At 41.5% G+C, this 16,688-nt stretch overlaps 1 protein-coding gene across 1 annotated transcript; it reads right to left on the reverse strand.

Moving 5' to 3' along the window:
- Positions 1-884: 884 nt before the first annotated feature.
- lifra (LIF receptor subunit alpha a) lies at positions 885-16,579 on the reverse strand. The gene is made up of 18 exons (XM_076269517.1): positions 16,417-16,579; positions 11,989-12,117; positions 11,446-11,588; positions 10,379-10,532; positions 9,696-9,980; positions 9,167-9,296; positions 8,776-8,903; positions 8,266-8,411; positions 7,307-7,460; positions 7,061-7,125; positions 6,647-6,854; positions 6,251-6,433; positions 6,050-6,151; positions 5,718-5,867; positions 5,294-5,431; positions 5,095-5,188; positions 3,660-3,726; positions 885-3,304 (listed from the first exon to the last, which is right to left on the reverse strand). Exons 2-18 carry the CDS (start codon positions 12,053-12,055, stop codon positions 2,687-2,689), a joined length of 2,832 nt encoding a protein of 943 aa, XP_076125632.1. The 5' UTR covers positions 12,056-12,117; positions 16,417-16,579; the 3' UTR covers positions 885-2,686.
- Positions 16,580-16,688: the final 109 nt, after the last annotated feature.

Genomic DNA, 16,688 nt, shown 5'->3' on the forward strand with positions numbered 1-16,688 from the left:
ACTCTGCTCCCTGTTTATTTGTTAAGTATGAATGTTTTTTGTTTTTTTCCTGAGAGTAAGAGGATTGAGAGACTTCTTCCCATGCACAGGCGGCCAGTGGTTTTCAAAGTGGGGGCCACGAGAGGGTGCCAGGGGGCCTCAGCAAGTTGGAGGGAAAAATAAAAGCAACAAATAAATACATTTGAAATTTTTCAAATATACCTATTACTATGAGGGTTGTTATACAATGCCATTATAATAATGTGACGCATATCTGAAAATTATAATTATTTTCCATGATAATGACTGGGAATAATAGTCGTGATGGTTCTCATATAGCAGAAAGCCCCAAATACAATTTTTACACACTGTATGCTCCATCGCGAAGTGCTTGTGGCTAAAATAATTATTAGGATTAGCTTAATGTATTTTTACATTTGCCGTAGTATTGTCGATGGGTTTAATAAGGGGGTCCTTGGCCAGAACCTAGTGGTAGGCTATTTGGGGGGCCTTGTCGTGGAAAAGTTTAGGAACCCCTGGGCTAGGCTACCAATGTGCAGTTTAGTTACTACATTGAAACAATTCAGACATACAGCCTTTTCTTTTGATATAGGAGAAAATACATTTATTTATTTATTTAAAAAACTTTATTCAACTGATTGCTGTCCTATGTTGCTTAATTATTGCCATGAAATGCCTGCAATTGTTTGGCTATTAAGGCCCTTGAAACCATAGAAAATATGCATATTTTGTGATAGGCCTATGCAATCTGAAAATCAATGTGTCTCCTAATATTTTCACCCATAAAAAGAAAGACAGATGCAACATAATATACAAGTATAACACATTTCTGATACATGATTAAACTTAATGTTAAATAATGACAGAAAGAATACACAAACAACACAGTTATAGGGGTATTCAGTGTTTTAATGGTTATATAGTTTATTATAGCTTTATTGTAGTCATAATATCATGCACAAGCTGTCAGTTATTAGTTTAACAGTTGATATAAATACTAAACCACACAGAAGCAATGAATTACAGTTAGTGTTAATTACATCTGCGATGCATGCATGTAAAGCAGCAAAGAATGCAGAAATTTGTCATCAACAAGATGACAGCTACTGGCAAGGTCATATTCTTTTTGTCATTTTGCACCATCACATCTACAGATGCGTCCTTTTTATCCAAGAGCTACATCTTCTCTCACGTTTGCAATTGTAAATGATGCACTGATGCATCTCGTGCCTGCAAAAAAAAAACAACAGCTGTCTGCACTTCTGACCCCCTATTTCACAGTTTAAAAGAAATATACCTGACTCTTTCGCACACACGCGCGCACACACACACACACACACAAAACTGTCACTGCCTACTGCACATATATCCTCTTAACATGTAATGAAAGTCTTTATAGGATTTAAGTCACAGTAGCACTTACAGCCTCAACACAACAGGCTAAGAACAATAGTAATTTCTAAACACACTATAATATATTATCTAGTTACATGATGCCCCCGTGTCCTTTGTTGTTATGTTTTATGCTTCACATGCAACTCCATGCAAGTCATCCCATTCCTTAACCTGAGAAATGACCACTGCATTTTTGTAGTGACTCCAGTATAACCTGAACAGCAGTTAAGGAAAGAAAATGTCCTGCCATATATCATGAAGAGTATCTTCACAGTAGTCTTTCAAAACATTGCCTTATCTGCCCTGACCACCTGCACCATTAGTGTTGCCTAACACACTCGAGCTAAACCGCAGCGTTGAGTCTGACACAACACTGTAATCTATCAAAAGAAAAAAAAAAATCCTTGAAAAAAAAAACCCTTAGCACTGCAGATTGCACAATGTTCACAAGGCAACAACACACACACAGCCACAAAGAACATGTGTCTACAATGTAGGATTTTACCTCATCTTCAATAAACTGGGACCTCATCAATAACTTGATTTTGTTGTACTACAATCTTTGGACCTATCTGTTACAAGTCCTTGGAAGTTTTGTCTTCCTAAAAAACAATCCCTTTCTTTAGACCAGTAGAATTCACAAAGAGGATAGTGTTTTTGTTTGACTGGTACAACACAAAAGGAAAACGAAAAGTGCATTTTGTAGGCAGCATAACAATTGAAGGCATAATGTGAGATAAGGTGTTGAACGGTAAGCTCCAGTAAGAGTTTGACTGTTAGAAAATTACTGAAGAACACAAAAATGTGTTCAAGTGTGTTTACATTTCGTAGCGCATATACTTCTATTGTCCAAAATATCTGTAGTGTTTTTGTCAGCTTATTAAAAATATGAACATGGACTCTCATTGATAAACCATCATAGACTCACGCACGCGCACGCACACACACGCACACGCACACACACACACACACGACACAAACAACACTAAATAATACTTGCTTAACATCAATATTTAACACTTAGCATGTTAAAGAGGTTCACCAAGACAAGTCTCTATACTTGGCATCCTCTTAGCGTCCGCAATGTCCTTGTCTTGTCAGTAGTACAGGTAGATTCTCATTGAGCTGCTCAGAAAAAAAAATATCTGTGAGTAGTGTATCAATCAGACATAATTTGATTAGTGTTAGCACATGAATGTCAAACTTTCAAACAAAGCTCAACGGAACAGCCCTTCAGTCTTTGGGGTCAGAGCCACTTTTGGGAAGACCAATGTGAAGACCTGAGCTGGCTTCAGGGCTTGCTCGACAGAAAGCTTGGGATCCACGTGGTCGAGGACACGGGGTTCCTGGAATCCTCCGAGGAGACGTCAGGGATCAGAAACTGCGAGGAGTTGACCGACGTGGGGCTACCCACTGAGCCGTCAATGGCATTCCCATCTGGGGAGTCCGGTCTCCAGGTGCACTGAGGCTTGTAGCCTCCGAACGAGGCTGACGAAGGAGCTCCGGCATCGCCATCTGACCGATCCGCCTGTTGCTGCTGCTGCTGCACTACTTGGCCCTGGGGTCGGTACCCCCCAGCGGCCATAGCTTCCATCTGGGGCGGGGTGTCCAGGGGCCCCGGGGACGTCTGGATGCCCGTGTAGGTGACGTCGGTGTCAGCCGAGCCCACCGAGCTGGATGAGGAGTCGATGGGGAGGCGCAGGGCCTGGCCGCTGTCGCCCACCACCTGGTTGTAGTAGCGGAGCAGGCCCGGCTCGTCCGAGTCCGTGTCGGTGGGCTCGCTGCCCGACTCGTCGCCGTCCTCGTCCTCCTCGGACACGGGCACCAGGCCCTCTTTGCTGGAGTCCCACTGCGGGTTCTCCACGATGTGCACCATACTGTGAGGAGAGGGCTTCACGTCCAGTGTGGCCTGGAAGGAGAGATTTAGCGTTTTGAAATCAAAAGAAATAGTGACTTAAAATAACACGTTCCAGGTGCGCATCTGCAGTGTCAAAGACTCTGTTCTCTGTATTTTAAGTTAGTGTTGCATCAAAATGAATGTAAAGCCATTATTTTAAGGTAAAAAAACTACATTGCACTGCTTTAATGACTTCAATCTCTATTTGAATAACTTTTAACACAAACTTTGCATAGTATTGTCTGTGTATTCTTTTAAACTGTATGGTTGAATGTTCTATTAAAAAAAAAAGAGTTTAATTCATCTTAACATATTTCTAATTTACTTGATTTAATGCCACAAGAAGGCTAGACCAAGGGAAACTCACCTGGGATGTGCGCCACTGCCCTGGAAGCTTGGGCTCAGGTATTTCTGGGTAGAAGGCCTTCTTCACCCTGTGACAAAGGAGGTCAAAACCATCAGTGAAATTTTAAAAATAAAACATAGGCATCTCTATATGAAGAGTTTGGTTCCAAAAAGCTATATCCTCCATTTTAATTAATTTTCATAAATCTTTTTTTTTTTACATTTTATTTCCCAGGTAATTTCAGTAGAACTGTAATTGGCTATTGTTATTTGATGTATCTTTACTCAATCAAAACAACACAACTGCAATTTTATTGATGTTACCTTAAATCAGGCTTGGAATTTCATCATTTTAGGGGCAAGGCCACTTGGCCTTCAGTTGGGCATATTTGGTGGGAGGCACAAAGGCCACATGACAGGGCACCAAAGCCAAAGTTAACTATACAGTAGTAGGCTATAAAAATTATCAAATTTGTATTTAGCCTATTCACAGCAGTAGACCTGCATCAATGTATGAAACATTACAAAAACATGAAACATGACATATTACATAGAACTGTAAATCATCTGATCATCTAATATTTACAGATATCTAGGCTATATTTAACATTTATTTTATATTTGGCCTGTTATGAAATCATGTTTTGAACAATTTAAGCACAGCTCAGCTTTAAGAAACTCAAATAGCCTAGATGCATGCTTAGCATTTTGTGATCATTAAGGCTACTTTCACAAACTCTTAGTCAGCTGTATATCCTCTGATTTAAATATTTACCGATATCTCGGCAATATTTGTAACATTTATTTTGTATTTGGCCTGTTATGAAAACATGTTGAACAATTTAAACACATTTTGAAACTTAAAGCCCAAATTTGGAGACATGCATGTCTTGTCGAGATTTGCTGCAAATTCAAAACCGGATTACTCTGGAACAGCTAACTGTACAGGGGACTGCTTTACACCTTTGTGTTCTGTAAGGTCTGCTGTTTATTCTAATATATGGTTTGTCATGTGTTAAACAAAGGGTTCGTGAAGTATTCCACCGAGATGAATGGGTAGGGAGATGGGCGCAGAACCTTATGTAGAATTTATGATTAAATTGAATCATATTATTTACTTTTCTCGTGAACCGTTCACCACACGGCATGGCCGTCGTGGCCGCCGTGAAATTCCTACCCTGCCTGAAATACACAATTAAATAAAAATGTGTATATAGCGTTTTGGAACCAAACTCTTCATATTAAACCCTCCTAGTGTTACAATTCTCTATAGTAACACTCCTAGTGTTACACTTCTCTATAGTAACACTCCTAGTGTTACACTTCTCTATAGTAACACTCCTAGTGTTAAACTTCTCTATAGTAACACTCCTAGTGTTACACTTCATTACATCCTAACAACTGGTGCAAGACAAGACATATTCAAGCCAAAAAGGATTAAAGTAATGAAAGAGTACCATTGTCTTTTCCTATAGCACAAAGCGGTAACCAGGATGAAAAAAACACTCATGGCTGCCAGAGAGATAAGTATCTCAAACACGAGGAGGTCAGCTGGAGAACACAGAAGACAAGAAAAGGGGTTAATGATTATCTCACTCACTCCATCATCTTCTCAAAAGCCCACATTAGCATCTGAATGAGTGTATCAAAACATACTGTAAGGCTCCAACATAATGGAGACGGTAGAGCCGCCATCCTCTCCCGCTGCGGTGTAGGCTCTGACAGTGAACTTGTACGTGCCAAGGCCAAGCTTCCTTATAGTGCAGTTCCTCACACTGGGATCTGGAATCTTGGCTGTGGAAAGCATACAAAAAGCTACATTATCTTAAATGATAACATGAGATTGAGTGTAATGGTTGGACATGAAATATATTACTAATACAGCTTCACTCCAAAATGTGCAATCCATAAATATTTTTGTTGGCCATTTTTTAATCTTAACACCACTTACACAAGCATAAACATGTGCAGGCATTCCTTTCTGAATAAGTACTTATTTTGGTCATGGTCCAATCTTTAAAGAAAACCATGCAACCGTACACTTGCTATTTGAGATCTGTATCACTGGGTTTAATGTTACCTAAGAGGGTGTTCTTAGCGACATTGGCAAGATAAACATTGTATCCCCGAACAAATCCCCTCTGGCTGTGCAGCGGGATCTCTTGCCAGGTGAGCAGCACACTGGATTCGTACTGACTTGCCTCCAGAAATGGAACAGGTTCAGCTGGAACTGTGTTAAAAAAAAAAATAATGAAAGAAAACAAGTGAGCCAAACAAGCCCAAATCTCCAACCTTGGGAAAGAATGTCAGATGAGAATAAGATAGGAGTGGGTGCCTGTCTAAGATTACAATGGGACTGAGACTGCGGGCTGGCTATGGTGCTGCGACTTGTCTGGGAAGTCTCCTCCTTACCCATTTCCTCAAGGTACCCGTGCCTTCTCTCCAACAGCTCTGGGGCTTCATCGGAGAGGGTGTACACAGAGATGGTGTATCTTACTCCTGCCTGTAATCCACCTGGCAGAGAGACAAAGGTCACACATGACATGAGACACGGTTAAAGAAACCAGTGGGATTTCAGAATGTGGCCATGGGTGAGCTGTAGTTTACACTCACTTGACTCAATCCTTGTACTCGTATTAGTGCCTGGAACTTTCCGCCAGTCCACACTACAGTACTGACCGCAGGAGGTGTTGAACCATTCCACCACATACCCACGACTCGCGTTGGCAGAGGCAGGCCAGGACATGTCGAAACCTCCATCACGGCTGGAGATCTCAGAGCCGGTCACATCTACATCTACAGGAAACGAGCGGTATGTGTGTTGTGGTAACCATTCAGTTCCTGTCAACGTGCTTAACTGCCCATTATAATTAAAGTGTCGTGCACACTTCCAACAGACAAATGGTATCATTTGTGCAACACCAGTACTTAAACTATTCACCGAATAGAATAATAATAATAAAAAAAAAGAACAGTATCTTACAAAGTGACCAGGAGATGTTCTCCTACCTGCCCAGTATTTGGGAACCATGAGCTGTGAGGTATGAGAAGTCCATTCCGAGTTGTGGGCGAGGAGCATGACGACCGGCTCACTGGCGTTCTGCAGGCCGAGCGGAACACTCATCTGGCTCACTTGCACGTCCAGGCGCTGTGCTCCACTTCCTTGAGTGACCTCATAGCCAATAAGGTCTCCATTGCTCTCTCTCTTAGACAGAGGCTTTGGGGAAGAAATGTCGAAAAGTTACATCATTTGGTGTTGTTATGTGGGGCAATGTATGGGATACTTGTTTGTATTTTCTGCTGATGTTGGATGCTTGTTTGCTTTTCCTAATTGTGCACTTATCATCGTGAAAGCAATTCAGTATTAAGAGTGGAGATTGTGTTTTAAGCTGAGAGGGACAGTGATTCTAGAGAATTCCTTACTTTCCACAGGATCTGGCCGGAATTGTCACTTTCCATCCATATCCACATATCTGGTGTCCCTGGCCCTGTAAGTGATAACAATGCTTTTAGCACACACTGCCTTAGTAATTTAAAACCCAAACGAAAATCAATACAACATTAGTCTGTTCTTCTTGTAAGGCAATCAGCTTAACATGGCAAATCAACATCTGACTAGAGGGTCCAGCATCACAGAGGATCTGCAACAACAAATATGAAGCGACTCACTGTCCATTTTGGTCTGGAAGCTGCTCTCCGAACTCCAGTCACCCCACATCCAAAAGTTGTTCTCAGCTCCACAGCGGACACGGACCCTGTAGGTCTCATAGGGCCACAGGTCCTCCAATACGACCAGGGAGAGTCCTGCTCCTGAGTAGTTACGCTGGTTGGGAAGGAGACAGGGAACAGTCAGGGAGAAGCAGTGCTGCTTCAAGCAGAGCCCGTTTACGGAGAGCCGGATCACTCCCTATTAACTCCATTGTACCTGCAATCTGCTGCAGTTCCGCTAGGGGCGATCACGAATAAGTGCAAAAACAATGGGGGACTATGGAGCTAGACGGCTAAATGTGTCTCTTTAACCTGGTTGTCCTTGAAAAATCGAAGATTGGACTGTGGTTTCTGCAAGATCAATATGGATTATAGGTCAAAAGTTGAATGAACGAGTACTTACGTCCTTTCGATTTCTTACAGGTTGGGTCGTTGTTGCCCACAACTCACTAGCTTTCTGCTAATGAATGACGTCATTGACACATTTGAAAGGCTTTTTAGAACAAATAAGTGACTCAAAAAATATAATACTCAGCGGTGTGTATTTTCTCTGCCCTCTCTTTCGCATGCAACATTCAAATTTCTGGCCAAAAAATTATATCCCGAGAAAAGTGGATTTGAGGGGTACAGCTCCATAGCCCTCCATTTATTCTGCACTTATTCGTGAGCGCCCTCATGTGGAACCAGAATTGGAACTGCAACCAGTTCAGAAACCGGAAGCTCCCCGAGAGTGGCGGTTCTCCCCTTATTAGACATTCTCTGCTTCAAGTCAAGTCAAGCTTGTCTAGCTTTTGTGTTTAGAATTGTTTAGTTAAAGAGAGGAAATATTACACCATAGAAGATCAATACAATGAACTAGCACAGGTAGACTAACTGTCTGTGTGTCAAAGGAGAATGAAATCCATTCGATTTAAACTTACTGTGACTGACACTCCATTAGAAGCCACATTGACCTGGCATATCAAGGGGAAAGCCTTATATCCCGGATATTGCCAAGACCACTGTAAAGTGGCATTCCGAGAATTTTTCACCAAGATTGACAAATTCTTAGGAGCCACAGGGTGCACTGTAAAATACAAACAGCAAAACAAAACAAAACAAATCAAGACAAACAAGCAAAGAAAAACGTGAATTAGAATAAATATATGAATGGCCATGAATTAAATTTATATATTTAGCCATGGGTTTCCCAATGCTTCCTTATGCGCACAATTTTATTCGCGCTGCTAGGCAGCCTGGATTTCATGGACCCGATTTTCACCTCAACGAAGGAACCGATCACAGAACTCAATTAACGGCTCTGAGCATTCGTAAACCACGTCTCAAATACGAGAAAATGAATGTGTAGTTCCCAGACCCCATCTCAATGAGATGAGGTCTGGGGTTAGCCAAGCTATGTCCATAGATGTAATGACTAATGGAAACCTCACCTCTGTGGCTCAGTGGTGCCGAGTCTTTGATCTCTTTCTTTCCTAAGGGGTTTTTGGCCACGAGGGTCCAGTTACCCTCCCACTGTTCCCAGGTACATCTCCTGACATTCTTCACGACTTCACAGGTTCTGAAAGAAAAGACCATATACTATTAAGGAAAAAAGCCACAAACACATGAATTAACAACCAGGTTTAGCTGAGAGCAGTGTTAACATATAACCACATTTAACATTTCACAGGGAAAACTCATGTAAATAAAAATAAAAAAATATTTTGTTACAATTAATTTTAAAAATTTTGTTAAAATTACTTCTAATTATTATTTGTGCTTCAAAATGACTAATAGTTTTATATATAGGTGTTTGAAGGAGAAGGGCAGAAGTATCCAAACCTTCCGTTCAGGGTGTAGCGTGTGCGCCGTAGTTTGCCTCTCAGGTGAGTATAGCGGCCTTCTTTCCACTGGCATATGGCAGACACCAGGTCCTGTGTCTCACACATCAGCTCCTCATCAGCTGGTGGGTCTGCACAAAGGCACGTGTCCAAATATTCAGAAAACTCTCAAGAACATGTGATGTTAGACATCAACCACACTCAGTCATACAGAACAAGACATCATAGCAGTTATAACATATTCTCAAAATCGATCTTCTCCCACAGTGGTTCTGACTTTGCCAAAAGCCTATACAGTATATTGTATTAGAGACACCGATGGTGGAAAGCAGATTTTCAGCAATTCATTCAGCTTCACACTGGGCTTCGTTGCAATATGGCGTGTGTCTGGAAACGCTCTTAGCTTAAAATAAAGGTCTACTCCATGAGTGTATTTAAATGACTCGTAAACATCATTGCTCTTTGAAATTCTAGATAGGCAAAATCATTTATTTCAGATTCAGTCCTTCTAAATGGTAAAAAGTGCTTACATCCCACAAATATGACAGCACCCTCCACAGTGGTCTTCATGGAGGCATCAGTGGCGCGGCAGAAGACGTTTGTCCCGGAGGTGTTGGAGGGGGGCTGCAGGGTCTGAGTGACGGCGTAGGTCCTCCGGCTCAGCCTGACCTCCCTCATGATGCTCCTCATGTAGCGGATGTCCTCCAGGACCTGCCCCTCACCCAGAATACAGCAGAAAGTGGTGCTGCTCCCAGCCAGAACCACCTTGTCCACTGGATACACCTTGGCCCCTGTGTTGTCCGGGAGGTCATCCCCTGAAAAGATTAGTTTAGAAAACTAATTTGAACCTATGGGTTTTGCATTTTCTATACATTAGCAGGCAGACTGGTCAGGTTCCTGTGCTTGGTGGTAAATGCAAAAGGACTTCTTTATATTTCCAATGCACCAATGCAAAGTCAGTAAGACCACAGTTCTTTTTAGGCTGGATATTTTGAAAAACTGCTGACTGAAATGAATCAATACATTGCTAGCATAGAAGGAAGGGTCGCACACACATCGCAATGTACCTTACAATCAAAAATGTTAATGCTTTATTTTAGCATTGATGAATATTGACTTTTATTTTTCTACATTCAATTCAAACTGCAACCATTGTCATTTTCTATTTTAAAACAAATAATGAAATTCCAGGAAAGTGCTTTCAGATGTCTACCCTCAGTGGTTTGTAAAGGGCTCCAATCGCTGACGCGTAGCAGGTCTCGGGAGCGGATCCGGACTGAGAGAGAGGTGCACTCTAGAGGCACGGCCGAAGTCCAGTTCCAGTGGCAATCCCCTGCGTTTTTCTCACCGCTCAGCTCCACCGTCTCCTGTGAAAACAGCACAGGAAAACATTAGCGAGGGGCAAACGGAAAATAGTCAGCAAAAATTATGTATTCTCTGAACGTCTAAACTTTTCCAAATGTTCACAGACACAGATTTAAATCATTGGGTGTTCAGCAAGCTCCTTGATGACCACAAAATTAAACTGCAATTCAAACCCACTCATAGTTCATTGCTTATGACTATATAAAAATGCAGGAAGTTAATAAGAAAATGTTGTTGGCCTTGACCTATTCCCACTGAGCTGAGGAGGTACATGGTGCCAGTGAGTTGAGCAAGAGCAGTCGAGGAGTCAATGGAAGCATCCCATCTCTCATTACCTCAAGGTACTCATGACAGAGGAATGTTTGGTGGAGATGCATAAACAAGCTTGACGTTAGCCTGGAGCACACTGACAGCTGAGGTACAATAAAAACCTCGTCTATTTTTTTCACACCCAACAATTATGGCCTTGTCAACCTATCACTTGTCATACGCTAAAAATACAAAGACGTGATGGGAAAACATTTATTAGGTGTGGTGGGTGGACACATCTACGATGGATGCACCAATGCAAAGTGTGTCCGTGTCAAGTGGTGCCTTGCAGACACTTGCGTAAGAGAAGCGGGAAAAGCAAACAAGTTCAAGGAGTTCAACAACCAGTTTGCCCCAGATATGTTGTATTTTGCTAAAATTTTCATCAGTGTCATAAAAGGCTTGTTACCATGTTTTGGAAACAACACATAACATAGTTAATCCCCATTGACTCACTGAAACAAATTGAAAGAAATCTAGAAAAAATAAAACTTTTCCCTCTGTGACTATTTTAAGTGATACCTTGGAGTAGAATATGCCAAGTTCACATTACATGAATAAACACAAAAGGTCACATTTAAAATAATGTATTTTTCTAGCACTTACATTAAAAACAATGTCCATGAACTCAGTGCGGAAGATCTCAATGTCGAAGACAGACACAAGGTTACACTGCCATGTGACAGACAGCCTCTGAGCCTCAGAGTCTTTCTCTAGGCTGATCTGTTGAGGGACACCAAGTGGGGAATCTGAAAGGACAAGGGCATCGTTAAATTAAATAAACCAGTGGCCTGTCTCTCCCTCTCTTTTTCCCTCTTGCAATCTCTCCTGTGCTAAATTTATTTCAGACTAGGCTCTTTACTCCAATTTCACAAAGTGGTGAATGCTTCATAGCTTTATTGCTTTGCTTTCAAACCTGCACGACATACATCAGTATGCATACATCTTACAATTCATATTTCAATCAGTGTTACACAGAACATGTTTGCAGCATAACTGAGCGTCAGGCATTTTTACAGAAACACACAACTAATAGCCTCTTAGACTGGCTATAACAATACCACTAAGTAGATATTCATTATCAATTTCAATTTTCAATTTAATTGTACTTATTGTACTTATAGAGCGCCATTATCACTTATCACTTACCATCTTGAGACAAACTGGGTCTAACTGTGAGTATCAGACACAGGACGCAGAGCAGCGTGGAAAACATGCTGGGAGGCTCGTATGGGTGCAGGTTAAACAGTAGCAGCTGAGATTTTCCCCTGTTCCTCCCTATATTAAAAAAAAACAAAGTGAATCAAAAAAGGAGAGATCATGAGGAGCTAAATGAGAGGCATTCAGGTCTGCCACGAGCATCTCATTAATCTGGGCTTGGTCTCGGTCACTGCCCACGAGGACGAGAACAACAATCCAACCGTTTACTACCACTTCGCCCCTTCACCAGCCTATTCTAAAGTAAACAAGACACCACTCCTGGGGATTAGCTGTGGCCTCCAGCACTTTTTTAGGGGGGCCCATCGGTGAGTCAGGGTGTGCGTTAACGTTTTACTGAGCTGAGGCCGAGCTGCCTCGAGGCCAGTTCCAGCAAATCAGTCACCATTACGGTTGGCGCTCGGCTGAAAACACCCACAGTCTGATGGCAAACCCGCAACGACATGTGTGTGTGTGGGCGTCAATGATTTAGTTGCTGCGGCAGTCTTTTATTTCCTATAGCATTCATTTTATTTGTTATTTATTTTTCTTGATTTTAGTATTATCTTATTTTGGACTTTTTAGTAGCCCCTTTATTTATTTATGTCTGTTTTATCTCTAGTTTTATGATCATTGCAACCTTTATTTCTGGCTTGTGTCTTACTGTCATCTTAACGCCTTTACTATATATCCCCCCTTTTTTATTTTTATTTTATTTGTCATTTTCCAAGATAGCCTTACCTGTGAAGCACTTTGGGTCAACTGTTGTTGTTTTAAATGCGCTATATAACAATAAAGTGACTTGACTTGACTTGCCTTGACTTGACTATAACAATAGCAACGGTCCCTTCACCGTGTGAGAGGCATGTGAGTTCTGTTCGGTAATGACACCAATTAATTAAGGATGCGAGAAATGTTCCTGGAGCTCTTCAAAACAACAAGGGACAGATGGAGACACCCACAAGCGGGCGTGATGAGCTATTACTCAGCAGCCCGGTCCAGCGGGTTACTTTATGCCATGAAAGTTTAATATTTCCAAGAAACCTTCACAGACCATCCCTAAAAGGTTTTCAGCCTTCGTGCGCCATACCTTGAGTTGAAGAGGGCTAATCTGAAATATTAATGATGTATGCCAATGTCAATATGTTTATATCAATGATGCATGTCAATGTCAATATGTTTATCTCTTCCCAGAAGAGTGCAATGCAATACTGCACTGTAATATAACATCAGATTGAGTTTTGATTGCTGAACATTTTTTAACAAATTTCGACAGAAATATGAAAGGGTCTGATTTGTATATTTGAGTCAACAAGCAGGGGGTGGACGACAGGAAATAGCTATGCTTCAAAGGGAGTCCACCCACACGCCAACCTGACAGACAAAAGCTCCTCTAATACAGGAGTCAGGAACTCCACAAGGAAAGGAAACTCTGAGGGAGTATTAAGGGAAGGATATTACTATCCGGAACCACCTAGAACACTCAGCGTGATTCTAACCCCTTCTGGGGGACTGAAAGAACAACATACATTGGGAAACAGTAGGCCTGGATCCAAAGTTTCTGGGAGAAGAAATTACTCGCACAGATTGTGGCAGCCTAAATTCATACTGAAAGAGAAAGTCTCCAACAGTCTCCAAATTTACTTTCACTTGTAGGCTGGGTTAGGACCAGAAAAAGTCCAGTTTTCATCTCCAATAAGCCTAAGCTTGACACATATAGTTTGTTCAATGCATGCCATCGTTAGCACAGCTAGTGTGCAGGCTATACTGTGCTGGAAACATCTGATTTTGATACTTTTGAACTAACCTAACACTGACAATACCTGCCTATCTCATCCTGTCTTCAGTTTTACATTCACTGATAACTACATGTCTTCCTAATCCTCACAACTGTTAAAGGGCACAATGTGCTGCTTAAGTCAGACATTATACAGTTATTCCTTCACAGAACTAAACTCCTGTAGATGCACCTGAGCACCATCTGGTCCTCTGACAGTTTCTCTCTGTCTGGCACTCCCCAACTCGAACCCACAAAACTACTGGAAAAGAAGCCCTCATTAAATAAACATGCTCCAGTGTGGTCAATTGATTGTGGGTCTGTAGGACTGCATTTCTCTCAGACTGTGGTCATTCTATGACCTCCCAGTGAAGCAGAATGGTCTCTTCCCACTATGCCAGGCCCAGTGGCCTTCATGCACGGAGAACAAGGCTGCAATTTTCCTTCTTGGCCTCAGAAAAGTCACAACACAGTGTGGTTTTTCAAATGAATCTGTGTGTGGGTGTGTGTGTGTGTGTGTGTGTGTGTGTGTGTGTGTGTGTGTGTGTGTGTGTGTGTGTGTGTGTGTGTGTGTGTGTGTATCTGTTGAAAGACAGAAATGGCCTCATGTTCTGCAGGCCTTGCAGTAAATGACAGCCGAGAGAGCGTCAAATATTGCTGCAGCTTTGAACTAATCGGCCATTTTGAGTGCACCTGTTGAGTTATTTGACAAAGTGCGTGTGCAGTGCTCACTTGTACAAGTATTTGCATAAAAGCCTCGGAAGAAACCGACAAAAAAAACATTCCAAACCAAGCCTTCCGATAAAAAAAAGCTTCATTTTCTTCTCCCGGAGGACTACTCCTTGGCTTCACAACTGGGTGTGATTTTTGAAGGGAACTTGCGTTTAGAAATTTTGAAGGGAACTTGCGTTTAGATCTCTCTCTCTCTCTCTCTCTCTCTCTATCATTTACATTTGTTTTTACATGTGTGTAGTATCTATAAGAGGACAGGATGAGTTGGCAGAGGAGTAAAAGGTCATTTGATGAGTGCCACCGTGTCCCTCTCCACAGAGATGGCTTCTGTGAGGTCATTAAATATTTACATGATAGGGCCTTGCTGTCCATTTACGGCAATGAACACAAGATTCAGTCAATAATTTACTCAGGGTAAATTTACATAAGAAAATTGAGTGGGATATTCTTGCACTTTGACATTTTTCTGCCTCATTTTTGGGAAACAATTTGTACACACAGGGGCGCAGACTTTGGTCTAGCCTACTGAGAAATGAGTTCTGAGTGGTGACAGTTTCAAACATCAAAACACAGGTGAACTCAACTTTAGCAGCTGCTAGGCTTCGGAAACCACAACAGTCTTCCAATAGCAAACAGGTTTGTCCAACAATATTCAATTGTGGGCTTCATCAATCAACATCATCTCTTGGATGAATCAATCATAAACTTTATACAGCAGCAGTATCGGTCTTTGCAGGAATGCCAGGGCTTCTGTTCAAAAGGTTTAATCCAAGCAAAAGATTTCAAAATGAAACAGTGGCCAGAATGAAAGCCATGGAAAAGAAGGACATCCAGGAAGAAGGGAACCTAAGGGTGTCTGTACAGGGTTTTCATAATTTGTTTGTAATAAACTTTTAAATTGTGGACAAAAACAGTTTGACGAGGTTTTTCCCCCACATTCTCAATGTTATGTTGAAAATCAATAATTTTGGGATAGGAACATTAATAGGGATAATTCGACCATAGGACATATTGTGGTTTGGACCTTTATCAACACTATCAAAGCTGACAGCTTTTCACGTCAGGGCCAAGCACTGATAAGTGCAGTTGTCATTTATAAATTAAATCTGTTCTCTGCATTCTTTGCATAGCACTGAAAAGACATTGAAGTGCAAAAATAGGCCTAATCAATCAAGCTGCCTTAATCTGTAGGCCGTTTCTCGGAAATTGTCCCACTAACAATTTTTTTTTTGTAGGCTAGTCTATATTACAAATAATAACTGTCTGTTATAGTTTTGGTTTATTGAGTTTGTATCCTATGTAGCCTAACGTTAAACCCTGACTCAATATTCTACCAACATCATGACATGCTTGCCTTTTCTGTCTTTTTTGTCTGTTTGTTTTTAACACTGTTTTGTGCTTCAATAAATGCCAGTTTACACTCTAAACATGTATGCCAGTTAACCTAGCTGAAGGTGTTATAAAGTAGGCTAGCCTAGCCTAACTGAGCTGATGAACACAGTGTAATAACAACAGCCATGTCAAGCCACCAACAACATCATGAGAACAGAACAGTCAACGTACGAACGCAAATATTCCCCAAACGTAGCGTTAGCAGATTCAAAGATAGCATGTTTATAGATTTGTGTGTTTGTTTGTTTTTCAATTATTTCACTGCCCGATAAAGGTAAGCCAACTTGCTCTTTTCCAGACATTGATTGACGCAACAGTAGCGAAATGTTACAATGGATGTACTGTTATGTAGCAAATCTGCTAGGATATCTGCTAACTAGCCCACTCACTCCCTCCCTGGGAAAAATGAAAAAGCGGTGGCTAACGTTAGCAGACTAGTACGGGCTTCACCAAGTAGCGACGATTGGCTTCGTGCTTACCTGATATTATGTTTGAGAGTATCCTTATTCCAAAAAGTATGACCGAATATCATTCGCATGGCAATCTGTAGGTATCCTAGATGGATTAGTTAAGCTGTATTTTACAGTTGCGCACATGATACTCTCAACCAACACTTCGGTCCCTCTATCAGAATTCCCAGAACTGGAAGCATAGGAAGAGCAGGCGGAGTGGAGGGTGGGACCGAGAGAGTCGACGCGTTGTGGCTTCCAGTAAAATGAGCCAACTGGCAAGGGCCAGTATAAAAACATAT

Source organism: Alosa pseudoharengus, unplaced genomic scaffold (genome assembly GCF_046254945.1).
Source record: "Alosa pseudoharengus isolate Yale_2024_CS ecotype anadromous, Long Island Sound unplaced genomic scaffold, YU_APseudo_1.1 YU_APseudo_1.1_scf_6, whole genome shotgun sequence".
In the NCBI taxonomy this organism is placed as follows: Eukaryota; Metazoa; Chordata; class Actinopteri; order Clupeiformes; family Clupeidae; genus Alosa; species Alosa pseudoharengus.

What these genes read in the sequence shown, in the direction of transcription:
- lifra (XM_076269517.1), bottom strand. Translation starts at nt 12,055, where the DNA reads ATGTTTTCCACGCTGCTCTGCGTCCTGTGTCTGATACTCACAGTTAGA. An exon ending in CGCTAAGAACACCCTCTTAG is followed by an intron (nt 5,432 to 5,717) that starts GTAACATTAAAC and finishes TGCTTTCCACAG; the next exon opens with CCAAGATTCCAGATCCCAGT. An exon ending in GGCAGTGGCGCACATCCCAG is followed by an intron (nt 3,305 to 3,659) that starts GTGAGTTTCCCT and finishes CTCTCCTTCCAG; the next exon opens with GCCACACTGGACGTGAAGCC.